This window comes from Pholcus phalangioides, unplaced genomic scaffold (assembly GCF_987345545.1).
Source record: "Pholcus phalangioides strain wild (caught in Gottingen) unplaced genomic scaffold, Ppha-v1.0 ptg000009l_1, whole genome shotgun sequence".
Classification (NCBI taxonomy): domain Eukaryota; kingdom Metazoa; phylum Arthropoda; class Arachnida; order Araneae; family Pholcidae; genus Pholcus; species Pholcus phalangioides.
This window is the reverse complement of record NW_028301602.1, coordinates 37,927,376-37,950,184: the sequence shown is the minus strand read 5'-3', so window position 1 is coordinate 37,950,184 and position 22,809 is coordinate 37,927,376. Positions and strand designations below refer to the sequence as shown.

Below are 22,809 nucleotides of genomic sequence, written 5' to 3'. Positions count from 1 at the left end.
TAAACATAGCAGTAAGTGAAATGTCCCTATAGAGTTTTCATTTGTGCTTCCTCTTCTTTGTTTCCGTAGACACCTGAAGCAACACGCGAACATCTGGACGTTGTCTTTCACGGATCCGAAGTTGGAGAAGGAATTCCGCAGGGTGAAGGACAGCATCAGCGTCGTCTCCATGTCGGGACTGCCCTTGATTTTGCTCGTGAGTGCCGTCGCCTATTTCCTCGTCATATCGGGGTGAGTTGGCCGCTTGTTCGACGAAATTATGAAAGAGCAATCACTCGAAGACTCCCGCTTACCAACGATTGTTTCTGATTTCAGGAGCGTCGTGTCTGTCGTGTGCCTTCCGCTGGGTCTCGTCGCTGTGTCCGCAATCGTGGCTACTTTTTTGGTTCCGCTCGCAGTCAAAGTATAAATTGCCTCTATTTATCTTTTCTCTCTTTACTGTTGGCGTTCAGAAAAGTCTCTGAATCACAGTGAAACCTTTCCGAGGAATCCACCCAACCGAATTTTCTTTCAGGATCCTTCGATATTGAAACTTGACCCTTTAATAACGGGATAAACTGTTATCAATTTTTGATTTAAAAAAAACATTCCAAGGAAAAGAATTGGCTTTATGGGACGGTGATCCTTCGGGAAAAAATGGTTTCACTGTGATTACTTTCAGAACAAATTATGTACAAATATTTCCATGTTTACACTTTTACGTACAAGATTTTGGGAAAAAATTTAAATGCTCTCTATTCGACGAATCGGTGAAAAATTTTGTAACCTTAAGTTGATAAGACAGTCAGATTTCTCTTCTCATTGTAGATTTGTAGTAAGTAGTAAGTAGATTTCGCTTTTCACCCTCACCGTACGTGTTCTTCTTCGCTCTTATATGTATAAAGTAGAAAGAGACATTACATGTTTGGGGGGAAAAAATCACTAACAGGAGTAAAGAAAAAAACGTGGAGGAAAAAAAATAGAGAGAAAAGAACACAGACAGCTAGATTGAATTTATTCCACTGGCATTTGAACGAAATATTTCGTCCGTGATCGTGAAGGTGTTAATCGCTGAAATTCGGTCCAAACTTTTCGATGTCGACGTCGATAAGAGTATCTAAACGAAAATGTGTATTGACGATGCGATTTGAGACTGTGTTCTATATTACAGTCCTGTCCGTTGATGCTGAGGAAAGCTTGCAATAACATCCAAGAAAAGCCAGGGCTGCGACTCCTGTTGGCTGCCGTTATGGTCATCATTTGGCTGGTGATACACATCTTATCCTCCGTAAGTCGATTCATTACCTAATTCGCGATTGTTTTCATCGATATTTTTTAACGAAACACACCTAATTCGGACATTATAAAACTATCTGGAAAAAAATAAAAAATAAAATCTGTAACTGTTTATATGTACGCAGGTATACATTAACGACTGGCGACCGCCGGTTCCTATTCCCGAGACGAATCCCGAAAACACGACTTCGACTGTTAGTGACCGTTCTCCAGAGGGTCGGGAACGTGTCGACAAGGTGCACAACTTCCCTCAGTACCTGAGCTACTTCTGCGTTCTCGAACTCCTCGGTCTGACGGTGCTCGCACATCTGCCGTACATCTTCAAGATGATCATCACCTCTGTCATAGCAGTCGTCCAGGGATGCATCAACACTCTTCTCGTCAACAAATCGCTAGGAGACTACGATTTCCGCACTTACGCTAACGTGTAAGACAACATCTATCTCTCTATTAGCTGCTAATTCATATCACTCTCAAGTCAATATATATATTGCATTTTATTATATTATTGTGATTTTATTTTTTCATATAAGATGTTTGAAATGTTAGAGAATGATTCGCCAAATCAGTGTTCTTTCAATCGCTGATGCGTGAGAATTTTCTGCCGGTCCGCGAAACATTTCGACTGATTCATAGTATGCAGCTACATAATTTTATATTTAATTATACAAATACAGGGCCACAACAGGCAAAATTTCCAACGAGGTGGCTGAGAAAAAACTGCCCATAACAAATACTGATGATTAAATATTATTAAGAATTAACCAATGAGTAAGGCAAATATACGAAAAATACAACTCCTAATGCATTTCGACGAACAATGTGGGTGTCGTCTTCAGAGGAGAAAATATATGTAACCATTAATCATGTACTGACCGAGGATTCTACTTGGGCTGAATAATAAATCTTAACTCTTGGTGGCTCAGCTGAAAAAAAGTGCGTCTGTTCACTTCAAACGTCGTGGTCAGAATGAAGCTGAGAGCCTGCGTGTAAGACTAATGTAGTGCCTTAGACGCTTGCGAAATGAAGCTACCCGATTGGTCTATCCGAATTTTCTTAGAATTCCCTCTCGTAATGAATTTAAGTTATGGCGTTGCGATCGGTGTTGGTGGTGTTGATTTATTTTCGTTTGCTAATGTATTTTTGAAGGCCCGAAAATATAGAAATTTGAACCCGAATTGAAAGACTTCTATCGCATGCTACTAATTGATCAACGAAGTTGATGGTGATGCCGAAGTGCTACCCATGCGCGTTTCCAATCACAACGTCAGCAGTTTTTTGCTTTGTACTGAAGATCCGGGTTCGAACCCCGTTGATGGCGCAGTGGTGGTCGGCTGAAGTTGGTTTTCTGTGGAGTTCCAGTCTTGAGGTGCGAATGCGAGCCGGTCCCTCATTATAAGTCTCTCCGCAAAGAGCAAGCCGACCTACAACCTGATACTAACATAATGTTGACTCTCCCCTTATGCTTAGTAGCCAGTTCCCATTTTACATTTAAGCCAGTACTATTTTTCCCATCGCGTTGTGTAACTTCCTACTGAGATTGAGGTCTCCTTCTATAGTGAAGAGCAACCCCAAATCCCCGTAGTAACCCAGGGTTAAACATATTCTAATCTAATTAGAAGTTATTGAGAGACTTGAAAATAATTACGTATACTCCCATTTAAATTTACATTGAATTTATTTACATTATTATGATGATTCATTACAGATTACACAGGTACATGCACATTAACAATTAACTTTTTCAGTGATGTGGAGGCACTTATTCTAAAAACATGACAATACATATTGAGCATCACTTACCCCTTTAAAGATCCTAGACCACAATTTCTTCGACGTCATCCTTCTGTCCTAAGTTTCTGACTCCCTCTCCCTCTGATCTAACACTCCAAACTCTCTTAGTCTGCGGAATTCCCCTCTCTCTCCGTTAAAATCTCTTTATATTTTGATTGATAATTTCAACTCCACCTTTTTGCGCTATTTCAAGACTTTCCATTCGCTCATCTTGAAATTCTCTTTTCCCGTCTGAACCACTTTTTAGTATTAAACATAATTTCATTGGCCCATCTCCTTCTCTGGGAAAATCTCACATTCCCATAACCTTTGACCCTACCATTTACTTTAGATCCGCTCCACGTCCATAGAAACCGTCTAGACGCACATTCCTTCGTAAATCAATGCATTTGACCAGCGACAAAGATTAGCCTTATCTTATTTTTCATAAGATTTCCAGTGCCACGGTCTTCAGCTTGACACGAATATTATTTTACCCACCTAACGTTCTCAACTAGGGTACCGTTTTATTACATTTCCTTCATTATCTCCGACTACATACAACTGCATTCCAAAATATAGCTTTTCCCATAAATTCAACAGTCTGTCTCCTGGGATTAAACTTTCCCATCACATGCGATTCACTATTACCCAAAATTTTGCCTCCTGACCTACATTCTTATACCATCGTAGGTTTCTTTTACCTTCACTGTAACCTCTCACTTTTCTTTCTTTTTCTGCTCGTTTTTCCATGAATCACTACTACTATTATATAATATCTATAAACTATTTCGATTTTCCCTAACTACCATCAATTAACTCATCTCGTTAAGATTAACTATCTTTAATTAACTCATCAAGTTAACATTCCTCCCCTTGCCGGAAAAATTTGCTCACAGCAAATTTTCAATCCTCTCAGCCTGGGACTAGTGAACTACTGAATCATTCCTCCTCTTCCATTTACCCTTTCATGATATTGTTGATTTGAATTGAAACAACAATACTGTATACTATACTAGGCTGGGTTGGGACAAGTCATACTCAAAAACACATAACTGTTTCATGATAAACACAATCATACTTATATCATTCATTTTACAACACCATATAATGCAATTCTTTCTATAACATTTCAAATATTTCAGCTAGAATGATTATTACTTTCTACCTTCACCACATATCGACTATGTTCATGCAAGTACTAAAATTATTTGACTTCAAGGTCCACAAATACTTAAGGGTTACATAAGTAATAACATATATTCTTTCAAAACATTAAAATATTAAATTTACTAGCACATGAATAAATATCCCTCAACTAAAGCTTGCAATTAAACATAAATGATAAACAGAAAATCCATTTGAAAAATAGAATATGTGATAGGACAACAGATCTCGCTAGCATCATCTTCCAATGGGAGAATCATAAGGTGAGTCTGCTTGTACCTAAATAAATCATATATACAATGACCTTCTCCATTTCTTCTTATCGTCTACATAGAGAAACAAGGGTAGAACAACTGAAAATAAAAATAAATATCGTTAGAAATGTCATTAAGATAATTCTTGAAAAGTGTGACAGGAATGTACTGGGAAGTCCATTCCAACCGGAAAACCAACGATCAGGAGATACTTGTCCTGCGTAAAACTGCAATGTAGTTAAATTCGGATGCAACAGTTCAATGTCTGCAGCTTCTAAGCAAAACGACAGCGGCTGGCAGGTATGTACGGTACGGCCATAGAGACATAGCTTGTCGGAAATGCACCTGGTTTCCGCCTTAAATTCTACCAACTGTTTAGTGGGTGTAGATTGTAGTCTCAGAGTACTAGTAGCGACCTCGATTCGTTCAAACTTGACAGTCACCATGCCCTCAGCACACGTCGAATACGCCATGAACGTCATTCTGGCGAGTGGCGCACAGGCATAACAGCCAGTTGTCGTGATTTCCTCACTTTGAAATTTAGGACACACTGTTCTTCTTTCAACTACAATGTTATAGTTGTCAAAGATGAGTTGCACATTCACAGGTTTGGTGAAAAGCAGCTCCGATTTCAACTGCTCATTTTCATCAATGAAATAATAATGATAGCCTATGGTGCGAGGAAGCGCAGCGACTTTGCTATCAATCATACGGTTGAGCGCGGAATTCTTCATGTCACAACGAAGCAACTCCTCATATGCACTACACACGATGCTACTTTCCGCGAAAATGAAAGTTTTTGTTAGTGATGCATTTGCTTGAACCTGCCCGATTGCGTTATCTTGAGGCACCCCTGCTGGCGAAACATATTCCATATATGCTTCACGTTGTTTCCCGACACGCCTAATGAGCGACTTCTGTATAAGTTGAGTCGGTTGATCATAAGCTCCTAGAACTTTTATTTTTATGCCGTTCGTTGTAGACATCGCGTAATTCATCACAGTGGCTTGTGATGTTCCGTTCATACTTTCCTCCATTTCGAGATCGTATGAGCAAGTATACCCTGTAATCGCCCTGATTTCGTAGGTACGGAGATAGTCTGGAACCAGAAAAGCTCTGTAAAATAAACAAGGTTGCGAGTCTATTATATGACACGACGATGAACCTCCATCAATCGCAATACATCTGTTAATTCCCGGAAACTGTTTAGATTCCGTTGTTTCGGCTGAGAACCTTTTACCAGAAACACAGTGTTCTCCCCAACCGCACATAACATTTTGAGGACACGCTACCTGTGCTACCGCCTTCAATTCCGTGGGAAATGTAAAGTACATCCTCTGAGTATTCCACGAGCATCTAACTTTATTCAGTTTGATACTTAATGAAAATAAATTATTTTTATTTTCATCCTGAAACCATAAACAGTGAGTGTAATGTAAATTTTCTAGTGTCACCGTCGCTTGAGTGGTCATTTTACATGATTGCGCATCGTGAACATCTTCACACTCTGCCGTAGTCGATTGCACGATTAAATGATTATTGCATAGGGTTGATGAGGGTTGCACCATAGCAAATAATGCTATTAGTACCAGCATGTTCACTGCATGCTCTGGCATCCCAACACGATTAAGATACTCTTGCGTTTGTTGTACTGAGTTTCGCAAACGATTTCCCACATGAGCACCTCCTATCATCGTAATTCGAGCCGTTCCTTTAATCAATCGAAATATCTGGTAAACAACCACCACTGTTGTTTTTACCACTTGGATAATCGCCACCAATGCGGATTTTAAGTAAATTATTGTTATTGAAGCTAACAATATACACAGGGTGTAGACGAAATATGCTGCCGTTGCTGGAAGACATTTCAAATGCTGAAATGCTGCTATACAAAAGAAGCACGGTAACTTTCTGCATATCGTACGACCATTGACGTGCAGCTCCTCTCGTATCGTGTGACCGCCTTTTTCGGCTACGAAAATAAATCGCAATGTCCCTGGAAAACGAAGAAAGTTTTCTGGAACTACGGCTTGAGTAGATGTGAGATTAAAGTGAATTATTGTTTCCAGGCCCTCTTTACGCACGATCAAAAGTCCTGGAGATGACACTGCCACAATAGGATCATGAAATTCCAAAGTTTCACCATTCAAGGTGAATATTGCCTCCTCTTCATCAAGTAGCGACCTTCTATGACGTTGATGTTTTTGTGAGTATTCTAATGGGTGCTCACAAAACGTCAAAGATATAACTCGGGGTTCATCAATTCTTTTAACACCGTCATAATGAAATATATTGGATCGACCAACCTTAATGTGGCAAAAGCATGCTGATTCCCTACTGCAATTTACCTCTTGGCAATACTCGGCAGTTCCATTACAAGGCAACTGAGTAGTGCACGCACAAGGAAATCCATCCTTATCACATTCGAAGATTCGTGACGTTCCAGTTAATGATGCATTTTGTGATATTGTGAACAGGCGAGGTGTAATGAATTTCTCCTCCGTTAGTGGTGACCAAATGTAACTAATCCACTTTTTCTGGTCACACTGGCTACATAGCTTTGAGATAGCACAACTATTTCGTGGGAAATACTCGAGGTATTCTTTGGGGACCGCATGGGAACACTTCTTAGTTCCTTCATTAAACAAACAATATTCCGCGTTGTGTTTGAGCGCCACCACTGGTAATAGCGCCAGCACCAAAATCTGAAATTAATTGAATGCGTTTAAGGTATAATGATTATGTTTTGATTTTTTTTTTTTTTTTTTAATGGAGAAGTCATACTCAACACTCCTGCCATGTTCCCTTAGTCCCTCCACCACTTCATTAAGTCAATTTAATATTACTATTCATTAAATTAACATAATTTACTTTAAATTTTCTTTGGATTTTTTTTTTTCTCAATTCCTCACCTCAATGACATTTAAGAGTTTACTCGCCAATTTATCAGCTAATCGGTCCAGCACCGTTTTTTCCGACTCTTGTGATGCACTAGGTTGTGCCATCCAAGCAAATAATTTATCAGCAATATTCATATTATTGCTACTCGCATCATTACTAGTTCCACCTTCCAACTCTCCATCTCCAGCAGGATTGGTACTTTCTGCCATCCTGTCAATAGAATTCAATTTTTGCACTCTACCATACACATTGCGCGCACGTAAATTGTAACGTGTTGCCTCTGAATTTGACTGAGTATCAGCCACATTCGCGGCAGTTAAGCTGCTTTCGTTTTCGGTTTCATTTACACTACACGCGTCATCAATAAAAGATAACTGTTGGGGGTCTACGTGAAAACTTTCTGGAGAGACATGGTTTCCCAGCTGGTTTCGGTTTCCCCCCTCTGCATTCGGAGGCAACTGCGTCTGTCTTCTGGGGATTATGTACGAATGCCATAACTCAGGCAGTTGTAACTCCCCCCCATTGGCTTCATTTTCTTTTTCCTCTTCGTCGTCTGAATTTCCCCCTGCACTTACGATTTCTACTTCTGACCTGTCCTCTACTTGCGACTCATTTTCCCTCATTTCAGGAAATGGGTCATATGGCCTATGTAATGATACTTTTGTGAGTCTATCCGAATGGACCAGTTGAATATCTTTTGGTTTATGTACGTTTTTTATTCTAAATAGCACTGGAGATTTTTGTTCAATGATTCTATATGGTCCCGTGGATAGCCTACATAATTTATGAGACACCCCTCTTTTGGGTTTCCCCGGGGTAAATAAATATACGGAGTCACCTAATTTTAACTTCTTGTCAACAGCCGTTCTGTCGCGATACTGCTCTTGACGTTCTGCTGCTTGCAGCATGCTAGAACGTACAAAATCATGTGCTTTCTGTAACTTCGGCAGCAGCTGCAATACATATTGTTCATGCGCATAATAATTAAAAACAGGTGGTTCTTTCAACAATTCCCCTGCCGTTACCATATCTCTTCCAAAGAGAACAAAATGTGGTGTCTCCTTTAACACCGCATGAACAGCACTTCTATAAGACATTAAAACATGGGGTAACATATCATCCCATTCTTCGGTTTCCGTTATCATGCACGCTAAGGTATGCGTAATTGTCGCATGACTCCTTTCATTACTGCTATTTGTCTGGGGGTGCAATGCTGAGGTAGCTAAAGGTTTGATCTTTAACTTCTCAAGCATGGCACGAAAAACTGACTTATGCAAGTTTGCACCTCTGTCTGTAAGACAAAATTGAGGCCGTCCATATCGTGCAATAATTTCGGAATAAAATGTCTTCGCCAACGTTTCAGATTTCGTATCTGGCAATGCTATGGCTTCAATAAACTTAGAAAAATTGTCCATCATGACCAAAACATATTTATTCCCCGACATAGTTACGTTGAATGGTCCCATAATATCTACCGAAACTAACTCAAACGGTTCGGTTGGAATAAAGTTCCGTTGCAATGGTGCTTTCTTATTTGGATTATGACTTCGTCTTTCTAAACAAATGCGACAAGTGTTAACGTGAATTTGACAATCTCTATAGTATCCCGGCCAAAAATATTGACTACGCAGTCTTTCAAATGTTTTGTCGAAACCCATGTGACTACTCAAATTATCATGAATTTCTTCCAATATTTCTTTTCGCATTAAAGTCGGTATTACAATTTGTTCAATATACTCTTCTCTGACAGGCCTAATGTCTTTTGAAGCATAATGGCATAGCAAACCATTCTTCATAAAATATGCCTCAACCATCTTTTTGACTGGCTCTGCATTAGCCGAAGTTAACATGTCTATAATTGGTTTTAAATGTGGGTCCAGTTTTTGCGCTTCGCGTATTCGATTTTCTAACGAAGTCGAGTGAGTTTCGACAGTATTTATCTGTCGACTTAGACAATCGGCGACGACATTGTCACGACCCGGTTTATGAACAATTTCAAAATCGTATTCTGACAAATTCAAACACCATCTCGTCAATCGTGGATTATGTGTTTTAAGGTTAAGCAAGTATTTCAATGGTTTGTGGTCACTTTCCACAGTAAACCGTCTACCTAATAAATAAGGTCTGAAATAATTGATACCCTCCATAATGGCAAGTAATTCTTGTTCAATTGCTGGATATTTCTGCTCAGCCGGTTTAAATTTTCGGGACATGTATGCAATAGGATGATTTCCCTGTTCATACCGTTGATATAGACAGCATCCGATTCCTATCTTACTGGCATCCGCCGACATTATAAAGTCCATATTAAAGTTAGGATATGCTAATACCGGTGGATTTCGTAATGCTTTCTTTAAATACTGAAAAGCTTCTTCTTGACTCCGACCCCATGTAAATGTGATATTTTTCTTAGTCATATCCGTAATAGGTTTTGCATAATCCGAATAAAATGGTATAAATTTCTTAAAGAAATTACACATTCCGAGGAAACGTCTACAGTCCTTGACTGTGCGTGGTTGTGGAAATTCATCGATTGCTTTTACATTATCGGTATGTGGACGCACACCGTTTTCGGAAATGACATGTCCTAGATATTTAATTTCTTTCTTCAAGAAATCACACTTTTTCGGTGCTAATTTTAAGTTATACTTTTCAAGCAATTGAAAAACTCGCTCTAATTTCTGGATATGGGTTTCTATATCAGGACTAGCTATCAAAAGATCATCAATGAAACAATGAATATGTTCGTCATGTAATTCCGACAATAAACTGTCAGCTAGACGCTGAAATGCTGCCGGTGCTGTTTTTAACCCCATTGGTACAACATTGTATTGATAACACCCTTCTTCATTGCTGAAAGACAGATGTTTTCTATCATTCTCATCAATTTCGACCTGATAATATGCACTACAAAGATCAAGACTACTAAAGTATTTAGCACCATTTAATTGTGCCAAAATATCCTGAATTAACGGAAGAGCATATTCATCCGATTGAATTGCTTCATTTGTCTTACGAAGGTCAACACACAATCGATACCCGCCATTTTTCTTTCGTACCATAAGAGTGGGAGCTGGATGACTACTGACACATGGTGAAATAATTTCACTCTCTAACATATCGTTTATTTGCTCCCTTAATTCCGCTCTTAAATGATACGGAGTTCTATATCGTGGGGATTTCTGTATCGGCGTTCCATTCCACGGTATTTTGTGCTTTGCCAAAGTAGTTCGCCCGATTTCCGTAACATCTCTGGCAAATACATGTGTATATTTCAAGAGCAATGGTAATAATTTTCTTTTTATTGCCGGTGATAAATTATTTAGGTCAAAATCCTGTTCCGACAGTCTAGGCAATGTCTTTTTCCTTAATGGAATTGGAGCCTCTCTAACATCATCTTGTTCCGAAATCGTCCCAGTTCCCAATTTTGTACCCTTATTCACATGCCTGGGCTGTTCAGACATATTGGAAATTAATATCTGAATTTTCCCAGTCTCGTCAATTTTTCCCACTGAGTTTGCTACCCACAAATCACTCAGCTTATTGTTTCTTGGCGTAACCTCTATTTCACTTCCATATTCAAATCCTGGCACATTAACTGTAATCACTTTCTGAGTACGCGCAGGCACCCAAATTTTATTAGGCATTACTAAATTTACACATACATTTTCTGCCTGCGACACTGTAGCACACCCTGAATTCAATAGTTTTATTTCTGTAAACTTATTCTTTAACATGCCCCTTTTGACATCAAAAACAAAATCTCCCTTTTGGAGAAAATCATAACCTAAAATCATCTTATAATCCCTACTCAGCTCATACTCGGAGACATATACTTTATGATTCACTTTGAATTCTCCCAAATTTATAGGTATGCTATAACACGCTTCGTGTGGTAACGTCTGGCCAGTTACACCACGAATTTCAATATTTTGATTTCTTAATTGACGACACTTCACAGTACACATTATATTGTTCATAATACTAGAATCAATTACACTAATACAAGCACCAGAATCAATAAGAGCACAAAATTCTATATCTCCGACTTTCACCGTCACAATCGGTAGAGGAAAACCCCTAACCTGATTTTGTTGAATCCTATATACAATGTTTTCTTTTCTATTTACATGTCTTCCCCTACCCCATGACCGTCACTTCCGAGGTCGGAAAACCTGCTGTTTACAAAACCCTGTCTCTCCCCTAGTGCCCCAGTTATTGGAAGAAACCTGTCCCCTACGAAAATCCTGCTGCTGACGGGGATTCCCTCTGCGAAAACAATTTCGCAATAGGTGGGTGGTTGACCCACATCCAAAACACGCGAGATTCCCTCTCGGCTGGAAACCTCGACCCGAAAATCGCGGAGGCACCTCAAACCTCTGCATATTACGTTGAGCTGGAAGTGGGGTAGTTGACATTTGTGGTGGGACCCCTCTTCCCCTACGAGCAAGGACATTTCCTTCTTTTACTTCTCGTAATTCTTGAGCCAATTTTTCCATTGATGTACGCTGGAGCATACTTTCTTTCGCTACTTCCGCTAACATAGACTGCAATGTGTTCAATTCAAAAGAATTGCCCGTTGCTTGCCTCTCTATGGTATTTACTGTACCATAGTTACGACTAATTCCCTCATTTCCCTCTACAAGGGCAGCAAATTTAATTGCGGTGGCCAAATCTTGGGGGTCATGGTTTAATACATGTTTTTGTATTTTAGGGTTCAGCCCCGCTAAAAATTGTGACAATTTAGTACGATCTGCCAATCGTTCAACATCTGGACTATTGAAATTTGCTCCTTGCAGGAAACCGAAAGCAGCATTTTTTACACGCGAGGCAAATTCCTTGACCGATTCATTCGGTTTTTGTCTACATCCCGTAAAGTTCTGGAGATGGTAAGTTAAAGGAAATTCATTCTTGAAATGTCTCAAAAATTCTGTCTTGAATCTCTCATAATTTCTTTCCTCTCTTAGTTCCGGACTGTTTGCCAGAAATTCAGCGGCTCTTCCCTTCAATTTTGCTTTAAGCACAATCAACTTTTCTGTATCTGCCCATTCCGCAATTCTACCAATTTCCTCTATAGATTGGAGGAAATATTCCGCCGGATAAGACGGCTCTGAACCGGAGAAACTATTAAGGAGGCCTAAATAACCCGCAATTGTATTTATTTTGACAGCTGCTCTGTCACCGGATGATTCTACTTCATTACTGTGGCTCATTTTGTTTAGTGTTTAATTGAGTGCAAGTACCAGATTCAATTAATTAACTTATTTGAAAACAAAATTATAAACATTTAAAAATTATTTTCAGTCTCCAAAATCATTTATATGTAACGTTACTGTCACGGCACCATTGTTGACTCTCCCCTTATGCTTAGTAGCCAGTTCCCATTTTACATTTAAGCCAGTACTATTTTTCCCATCGCGTTGTGTAACTTCCTACTGAGATTGAGGTCTCCTTCTATAGTGAAGAGCAACCCCAAATCCCCGTAGTAACCCAGGGTTAAACATATTCTAATCTAATTAGAAGTTATTGAGAGACTTGAAAATAATTACGTATACTCCCATTTAAATTTACATTGAATTTATTTACATTATTATGATGATTCATTACAGATTACACAGGTACATGCACATTAACAATTAACTTTTTCAGTGATGTGGAGGCACTTATTCTAAAAACATGACAATACATATTGAGCATCACTTACCCCTTTAAAGATCCTAGACCACAATTTCTTCGACGTCATCCTTCTGTCCTAAGTTTCTGACTCCCTCTCCCTCTGATCTAACACTCCAAACTCTCTTAGTCTGCGGAATTCCCCTCTCTCTCCGTTAAAATCTCTTTATATTTTGATTGATAATTTCAACTCCACCTTTTTGCGCTATTTCAAGACTTTCCATTCGCTCATCTTGAAATTCTCTTTTCCCGTCTGAACCACTTTTTAGTATTAAACATAATTTCATTGGCCCATCTCCTTCTCTGGGAAAATCTCACATTCCCATAACCTTTGACCCTACCATTTACTTTAGATCCGCTCCACGTCCATAGAAACCGTCTAGACGCACATTCCTTCGTAAATCAATGCATTTGACCAGCGACAAAGATTAGCCTTATCTTATTTTTCATAAGATTTCCAGTGCCACGGTCTTCAGCTTGACACGAATATTATTTTACCCACCTAACGTTCTCAACTAGGGTACCGTTTTATTACATTTCCTTCATTATCTCCGACTACATACAACTGCATTCCAAAATATAGCTTTTCCCATAAATTCAACAGTCTGTCTCCTGGGATTAAACTTTCCCATCACATGCGATTCACTATTACCCAAAATTTTGCCTCCTGACCTACATTCTTATACCATCGTAGGTTTCTTTTACCTTCACTGTAACCTCTCACTTTTCTTTCTTTTTCTGCTCGTTTTTCCATGAATCACTACTACTATTATATAATATCTATAAACTATTTCGATTTTCCCTAACTACCATCAATTAACTCATCTCGTTAAGATTAACTATCTTTAATTAACTCATCAAGTTAACAATAACAATGAAAATTCAAGTATTTCCATCTTTACTTCAGAAAATTGAAGACACATGGCAGCACTAACACGAAACAAGTGCAACTCGACAACATAAATATGTTGGGGGTCACGCACACACTCAGAACACGTATGCGCCGATTCATTAGAAATTTCGTAGAAGAATGTGTACGAGGTGCATGTGCGGTTAATTATAGTAGTCTATCTTTGCAGAAAAATGTTCAGTTTTCAAAGTATTTGATGCGATTACCTCCACTTTTTTGCTTAACCATTGCGCCGTTGATTAATGCATTTTTGGCTCTTGTAGCGTGAAATCACTGCAATACAGCTCGGTCGACACCATAGAAATTGCATCTCCTCTTCCGTTTTCTCATCAAGCTCTTTCCGTACTTTCGCCATCTTTGTCAATTTCATCAATCATCAAATGTTTCTTAATGCTTTACCTACGATTGAGAAACTTCATAACACTCTTTGGTAGTTTCAGTTTTTTATTGTATCCAAAACTTTTAATTTGTTGCGCAAACAGAAATTTTTTCTTTTCGCGATCATTTGTCTAATTTCAAGACATCGCATGAAGCCATGACGCTTGTGTGGATATTTTGAGATTTTTAGTCTTATCGAAAATGTTAGTGTCCTCTATGGGCTCAACAGAGAACCAAAATAAAATAAAGCAATAATTAAATATAGTGAAGACAGTCCAGACACTCCGTACTTCCGAATTTAGGTGTTTTTCATAATCCTCAACCGGTTACATATTTGCCATTACAACAAATTTTCTCAGATGTTTTATCTGATAAAAATATTATGTATATGGTTTTTAATATGACTGAAAAATAGTTGTTAATATTATTCTATTACGCTAATAACATTAACGTTGTCTCTGTGGAAGAAATTTTGATTCCAGAGGATTTTATCTTCTTAAGGAGGAATATTTGTTTATCTTTTGGCTGTGACTGTACATTAGAGTAGTGCTCTTTGCGACCAAAAATAAATCCAATAATGCCTAAGCGACCATATCTTTCCCATCCACTATTTGAACAAATCTTTTCTTTAGAGATCGCTATGTGAATAAAGAAGTATTTTCGTGAGATTAGCATGTGCGACTCCAGATTTTCGAGGAGATTTTTGGAGTGATGTTGTGTGTGTGTGTTAAGATATGGCTGCTTCAAGTCAGTTCTTCAAAATTCGCTAGTGCTTTTTCCCGATTGAGCCAGTTAAATTCAGTATGTTAGAAATGGTACTGTGCTTCCGAGAGGAGAGCTTAATTAGCTCTTTTTAGTGTGTTTTAGCTATCTTTTAGCATATTCATGTTGTGCTTATTCTTGTAAAACTTTTCATGTAATGTGAGAATTGGGTTTTTCTTACGGATGCTATTCGTTGGACATATTGAACCTATCCCGGGGTGCATTCAGCTCATGAGCCGGAGATTTTGCTCACCTGAACTAGATCTAAGGAATCCCTAAAACCGACTACCCGCGTAACTGTAAGCTTTACTGGCATACATGTTTAATGTTTTTGTACAAACATCCATGGTTTCCCCTATCGACACGACATAGTTTAAGAATTGCTTGCATAAGCGGATACGTCTCTCCCACGAACAAAATGGAGGGACGAGGACGAATCACTTAAAGTATATATAGTGAACGGGGGGGGGGGGGTCGAATGTCTACCTCCGCCTATGCCAATAATACAATGTTTTTCACTGAACGCCGCCACCCCCCCCCCCCCGTCCCTTATGTATCTGCATATGATTTGCTTGTACAAGAAACAGTTGGTATTTGGAATACGGCGAGCTCGAACGATGATGTGCTCACTTAGGCTGCATTTGTCTTAGGGTACGAAAGAAAAACATCGTCACTATCGCTCATTGAATAGCGAAGACTGGTACAAGCTTTTACAAGCTACCTGCATGGCACACACCTTCAGTTTCTGGGCTGAACATATCTATTGCTCGACATAGCATCTATTGCAGGGCATGTAAAGTTGGATACACCACTCGCAGCGCTACATAACTACATCCCGTGAAAAAAAACCGATTTTGATGTGTGGCTAGCACAGTGCGGACTACGTTAATGGTCGGTTTTGCGTATCCACCTCTCAAAAACCAGTTATGAGCAGCTCAGAATCTCCTAGTGCGGCCGGTGTGGTCCCGGCTGAAAAATTTCAACCGGATATGTATTTTTTTTTTCAAGCACGCGCCAGACGTCGGCATATAAAATGTTGATTCAGACATGTTGATTTTCCCTTGCCTGACGTTGATTACATGCCTGAGACAAGTCAGGCATGTAAATTTTTTAGAGGTTTTTGCAAGCACATACATAATCAAAATTCATTCAATCTTCAAGCTGCTTGCAAAATCAAAAACGCTTGCGCAAAAATCTGCTACAGACGCTTAAGCATGAGCATGCTCGTACAGAAAAAGATTGAACACGCATGCTTTTTAATCTTGCAGTTGCGTGTTCAATCACCTTAAAGGCACCACACACGCATGTTTGTAGAATATATTAATCTATTTTTACCTGGCACACAAATTCATTCTAAAGAAATATGAGGCGATCGGCTTAGGATTTCGTATCGCCCGGGCTGAATGAATCAACTAACAAGAAACTCGATCGTAGAAAGTTCATAACAGCAATCGATAGAAACTCCTCCTTAAAGAAATCTCGAAATAGATCCCCACATTCATCGGCGAGCCGCTGATGAAAACTCGTTCACTGGAGTTATTTGATTCTCGACGGACGTTGTACAAATTCAATTGCAACCATCGATGACCCACCCGTAAGGATGATTGCGTGGCGTTTTTCGGCTGAAAGTTGGCTGGAGAAAGAATCGGTCGCTTGACATACATACTGTGTTTTAGAGTTAGATTATTTTTGTCCGTTTTATGGCATTTTCGTTAATCCTCGTGTAAGCCAGTGAGAAGTACAGTCAAACTCGGTTATAACGACCTCATTTGTGACCACATCTCCACTTCAGATAATATTGGTGGTCTAATGAGCCTTGCTTGTTATGTCGATGTAGAATCGGATATAACGGCATATTTCTCATCGGTTTGATTCTATTTTTATGGCATTTTTCCAAGAAATTCACAGAATTACTGCTCATCACAGTGAAGAAATGTTTTTCTATTGGTATTTAAACGTTAAAAAAACGGTATTTAAATGTGCACGTGGAACATTCCCCGTATTTTCGCCTTTCCGACCGTTTTCTTGAAAATAAAATTGTCCCGTTTTTCCAACGAAGCTAATTTTAGTTCTTATTTTCTACTAGAATTAGAGATGAAGAAAATTTGCATTATTTACAAATTATGTTATAACGAATATGACTATAAATTTTAATCACATGCTTGCCATATTCCATTTATCTATAGTCCTCCGACCACGAGATGAATTTTCGCTGCGTCATGTCACGTCGGATGATTTTATTCAATTTTTTTTTTTTTTGGTAAAACGATTGCACATTGAGAAAAGTTCATCAGTGACTGAGCTTTCACAATTGGCATGTCCTTCTAGGATAAAATAGAATCGTTTGACGTGACATGACGTGCCGTAGCCAAATCTCATCTCGTGGAAGGAGGACTATATTTATCCGTATTATTTCCCGATTTTCCCCGTGAAATTCATTTAAAATCACTGCAGAATTGCTGTAGCGCCGTATCTCACGTCATTACCAATATCTGCAAAACATTAAAGAATTTTTTGAGAATCGGTGATGTTCCGACATTTCCTAACCACAATGAAAAAAGCCATTTATATGTCATTGTATTAGATTATATTTTTGATTAAAAAAATCTTTAGAACGTAACCACAGTTGTAACGACACCTCGGTTACAGCGACAAAATTTCGCTGAATCTTTGGTGTCGTTATAATAGAGTTTGACTGATTGATGTGAAAGTTGGCGACGTCAAATAACCCTTGAGTGCACGGGTTGGGTCTGTGAGACCCATGCACATGTATTTCTATCACTTACCGACAGGTGGCAGGAACAATGTTCTTGAGGTACTCGCTAATTTCCTATTCAAACTCGTTTATCTACTATGGCAGCTCTGGGCACGATAGTGATTTTCTTTTCCGGAATTTTTGAAAAATTTGTCTGTATCTGGGAGACCCAAAATGTGCAGCTAAACAAGTTTTTTTTTTTTGTTTGTTTTTTCAATTTCAATTGATATGATTATTTTAAAATTACTGTAAAAATAAGATATGAATTTTTGTCATTTCATATTATAGTAAAACCTGTCTTTAACGGAACCTATATTAAGCGGACTCCCCCCCCCCCCCGTTTTCAACGGAGAAAAAATTTCGATCCCGTGATTTCAAAATGCCAAAGTACATGTATAAACCTGGCTTAGGCCGGGATTACACTATAGAAGTTTAATAAAAGTTTTTTTAATGAAAGGTGAAAAATGCAACCAATAAGAGGATGGGTAACATTCTAGCAAATGTAATCGATCACCTTATTGGTTGTATTTGTCGAGTTTTATAAATGAACTTTTGTGAAACTTGTATAGTGTAAATCCCGGCCTTAAACGGAACCTGTGTAACGTGAAAACGGGAAATTTTTAATGTAAAACGTGGATGACAGAAACTAATAATGCTTTAAGGTTTCTGAATAAAAGACATTCCAACTTCAAAGTTAAATACCTTAATAAACTTTTAATGCGAAAAAACTTTTAAAAAACATTCTATCTATAGATGGCACTGTGATGGTCCAAATTAGATTTGTTAAGTCAGCTAATAAAAAAAAATAATACATAACACTACGTGTACATATGCGCGTACATAAATAATAATTTCATTGTTTTTATCATTGAGTTTCTACTTTTAGTATTATTTTATGTTAAATTCAGAACTTTTAATTCAAAATTTTCTGTAAAACTGTTCAGCAATGGTTAATTACATTCATTTTATGTTCATATTGTAGTTAAAATGGTGTAATACATGTATAATTTACCTCCAACTCAAGGAGTTGACTCCGAACTCCAAAAAACATTGCTGTTTTACACATACTTTTTTGTACATTTTTATTCATCCAGGAATAGGGGGTTTGTTATTAGAAAGTTTATTAGGACGAGGACCCCCAAGTACCCTGATTCCTCAGGTTCCGTTATCTCTGTGCAACATGGTCAGGGTCAGTTCTGTACATTTTTTGTATTTGTAGATACATGTATCAAAATACTTAAAAAAGAAAGTGTGTAAATATTATTTTATGTCATTCAGTATGGGTCTGTGAAACCCAACCTGTGCACTCAGGGAACATTTTCTAAACCAATGCTCTGGAAACACCAGCTGTAGCCTACTATAGCTGGTGTTGGCACTGGAGGGCTAACGGCACAGGAAAAACGGTTCTGGGACGTTCGCGTCATTTACGGACGGTCCCCCCACAGAAATTTCGGAAGCCACGAGTCTAAGAAAGGTGGTCGAAAGGGTCTTTTCCTCCCGGTCGTCATAGTAACGATGACGTGAGTCGGCCATCTCCGATGCTCCGCCTTGCACAACCGAGTTTGTACAGTATTTTGCCTCTGCAGTTGCGGTGCTCTTTTATTAACAATCTTTGAGCATTTGAATGCGCTTCTTCTTCTTTTTTTTTTTCAACTTATTAAAATCTTAAGGACAACAACAACAACGACAACATACACGCATCGAAAATAGTTTTGCATCACTTTGTATGCAAAGTGCCGCACACAATGTTGTTAGCGCAAAACTTATTTTTTTTTTCGCTTGTACATATTTGACTAACACCGTGAAATTGGGAGTAGAATTCTCCGCGAAAAACACTTTGTCAATTTGCCCCGTTTCTAGGCTTGTCTTTTCCGGGTGAAAATGGATTTTTTCTCGCTCGAAATTATTATTAGTAAGCAAAATTAAAAATTGAATTGACATATGAACGAAAAAATATTTCTTCAAATATATAAGTGTTTGCGAATCACATGGGTTGTTTAGTAGTGCTGTATTCCTTTATGGATTATACGCTAATTCGAATTTCATTATTTTGAGAGGAATGCCACCGTATAGTTAGTCCACATATGCAAATTTCATTCACCAGCAATGAAATGTTAACGATTGGAAGGGATTGGTTGGTCACACATTTTCGTGAAATGTTAAGGAATGGGAAGGGAGTCACATTTTCGTCTAAAAAAAAAAAAGAAAATTCTATGTAAAAAATGTATTTTTCTGTGAAATCTGTAAATCTATAAAAAAATTAATTTTAATAAATTAATTTTTGAAATTTTTCATTTGTTATTCCAACCTTTTGGGAAGAAAGCTGTAGATGAGACGTTAAAGCGTTAAATTCAAGGGTTCGTCGAAATTTTAAAGGTTAACGCGGAATTTTATGGTAACCGATAACAGGACAAAGAATCTTTGACATTCCATTAGCGTTAGTCTGAAATTCAATACAGTGTAAATTTATATAAAAATAATACACTGAATTGTGGTCAGTAAGTTCTTTTTCAAAATTCTCTTTTTTCACAGTTCTTAAAACAAACAATTTGAATTCCAGCAGTATTCAATCATTTTTTGAAAAACTCTGTGATAGCCCACTGCTTCGTTTTCTTTGCAGTATACAGTTGCAGAAACTTTTCAATTTCATCCAAATGGTTCAGAGTAGAGGAAGCGTTCTCTTGGTTCCAACCTCTTGGGGTAAATCGCTTATATCCCTCTTGGGACAGAGCGTGGTCCATGTCTGGACTTACAGTGGGCAATAAAGCCCCTCACAATTCCCAAAATTTGCTTGCAATGCCCCCCCCCCTCCCCCGCGGCATGAGCTTGCTACACATTAGTCCAGCCTAGCGTATTGTTCCTTGGTGAATATTTGCTTCCAGAACACTCCCTATGTTGTGACTGTAATCGTCGTTCTTCGACCAATGTTTGGCCAGATGGATTGGAAGATCGGGAAGAAAGGTGGATCCTCTGACTTGGGGTGGTGCTGGAAGGTCTTGGTCGTTCTCTTCGACCAGTCATCTAATACCTTATAACCTCCAACATTTGACTATCAGCAGGTCTGGATTAACCATTAAGCAAAATAAACAAGTGCTTAGGGCATAAGGACGGAAGGGGCACCATAACAAATAGTACATTTTCTTTTTTATGTAAATTTTTTCCCCCAGCATCAACCATCCAGTAGAAAATCCTGAAATTTTAAGAGCATTTGATTACACTGTTGAATATCTTTATCGAAAGGTTGGCTAGGGCCGCAATCGAATGAGGAAAGGGGAAACGGGGATCTTTTGACCCTAGCGCTGGACCTGACAGAACGCTGAGTTCACTCTTTTTCGTTAAAAATTACGGGGATGGGGTGCAAAAATGAATACAGACCCTCAAGTGACTAAGTAAATTTTCGTTACTTTCGGGTAAACGTTGAAGGGTGACGCAAAAGCAGAGAAACTAAGTTACTTGCTAGCAAGAACTTGCGTTAATGTTCAGTTTTTTGGATTGAGATTTCGCTTAACTTCCATTAAGTAAGCCCCAAACCATCTGAACAGCACCATAGACCCCCACCACAGGGGCAAAACAAAGTTTTGAGCATCCCCCCCCCCTTTTTCCAGCATGCCAATTCGCAACTCTCTCTCTCTAAAATTTTAACCAGATCAAATTGTCATGAAGCCTCCTCAGCACTTGAGACTCTTGAGCGTGGCATCACAGGACCCGGCAAAATGACTTTTTTGAAACCCCCCCCCCCCCCACCTAAAAATACCTGCTTATCAATTTGCTTACTTACTCTTGAAAATTGTGAACACGTCTAATTGACACGAGGCCCGGGTCATGAGTTATAGTTAAAAGTAAAGGGGCGGCAGGGGGCACAAAAATTGTTTGAGTGCTTAGGGCTTTCATATGAGTTAATCCAGTTCCGACTATCAGTGACAATGTTGGAGCGGCCACACTTCTCGCCAATGATCAACCTTGGAACATATTGGGCCAGGCTGGACGCGAGTGTGACCTCGGCTTATATGAAAAGTCTCTAACCAGAAGGCTCTAAAACTGTATATGTTGAATTTTCACACCTTGAATTTACCAGAGACAACATGAATCCCATGAAAACTTCTGGCCTGCGGATCCCACTCAGTTATGGATGCGAGAGCTCTGCCGGTGCATTCATACCACAGATAAACCGTGAAGAAATTGTATCCCGCTTCTGCGTTTTGTGTTCATTTTGATGACGTCGCCTTATTTATATTATGATGAGTGTGTACACATGAAATTTCTTCTCAAATTTTCATTTTCAGTGAATCTAACATCATGCATTCGGTGTCTCTGACTGTCGTCGTTGTGACTGTCGCTTTTGCCGTCATCATTTTGAACAGACAGGTGAGTACTCCAGTGAAAATGATGTCGTGCCGTATGTGACACGATGGTTTTGATCAAATTTTGTGAACCAACCCTCTCTAATTAATCATTTGTATTCGTGTTATCGATCCAGAACGGGTTGAGACATAACTTGAATTTGAAACCTAGCCTTAAAAATACGATAAAACACTCGATGAGTGGCGAGTCAGCATTAAATTTTAATTTTTGAAAAATTACGTATATGTAGCCTAATTTATTCATTTATTTATTTTGTTTGGCAGCTGGAAGTGACGTCGAGGAGGTTGTTCCTGTGGCAGAAAGCCGTCGAAGAGCAGCGAGAGAAAGTCGCAGATATGAGGATAAAAAACGAAGCCTTGGTCTACAACATTCTCCCGCCCCACGTTGCAAAACACTTCTTGGGTCAGCGCAAGAACGACGAGGTCCATATTTTCAAATCTAAATCATAATTCCATGATTATTATCTATTATTTGCCATTTGTTATCTATTATTGCCATTATTATCTATTATTTTAGACTATCTCATACTACGTATATCAAATTTCTGTCGCGATTTTTTCGTTATTGAACCGACATCTGCGATAATGAATCAATTTACT

General features: G+C 38.7%; 1 protein-coding gene across 2 annotated transcripts in view; it reads left to right on the top strand.

Annotated features, from left to right (window-relative positions):
- Positions 1-22,809, top strand: part of LOC149083032 (adenylate cyclase type 3-like) — a 116,606-nt gene that overhangs the window by 76,901 nt on the left and 16,896 nt on the right. For both annotated transcript variants that reach the window (XM_089236134.1, XM_089236133.1), the window contains 6 exons: positions 70-231; positions 316-403; positions 1,151-1,267; positions 1,401-1,702; positions 22,132-22,213; positions 22,474-22,632. In XM_089236134.1, the coding sequence (XP_089092260.1) occupies positions 70-231; positions 316-403; positions 1,151-1,267; positions 1,401-1,702; positions 22,132-22,213; positions 22,474-22,632 (910 nt within the window). The remainder of the gene's footprint in view (positions 1-69; positions 232-315; positions 404-1,150; positions 1,268-1,400; positions 1,703-22,131; positions 22,214-22,473; positions 22,633-22,809) is intronic.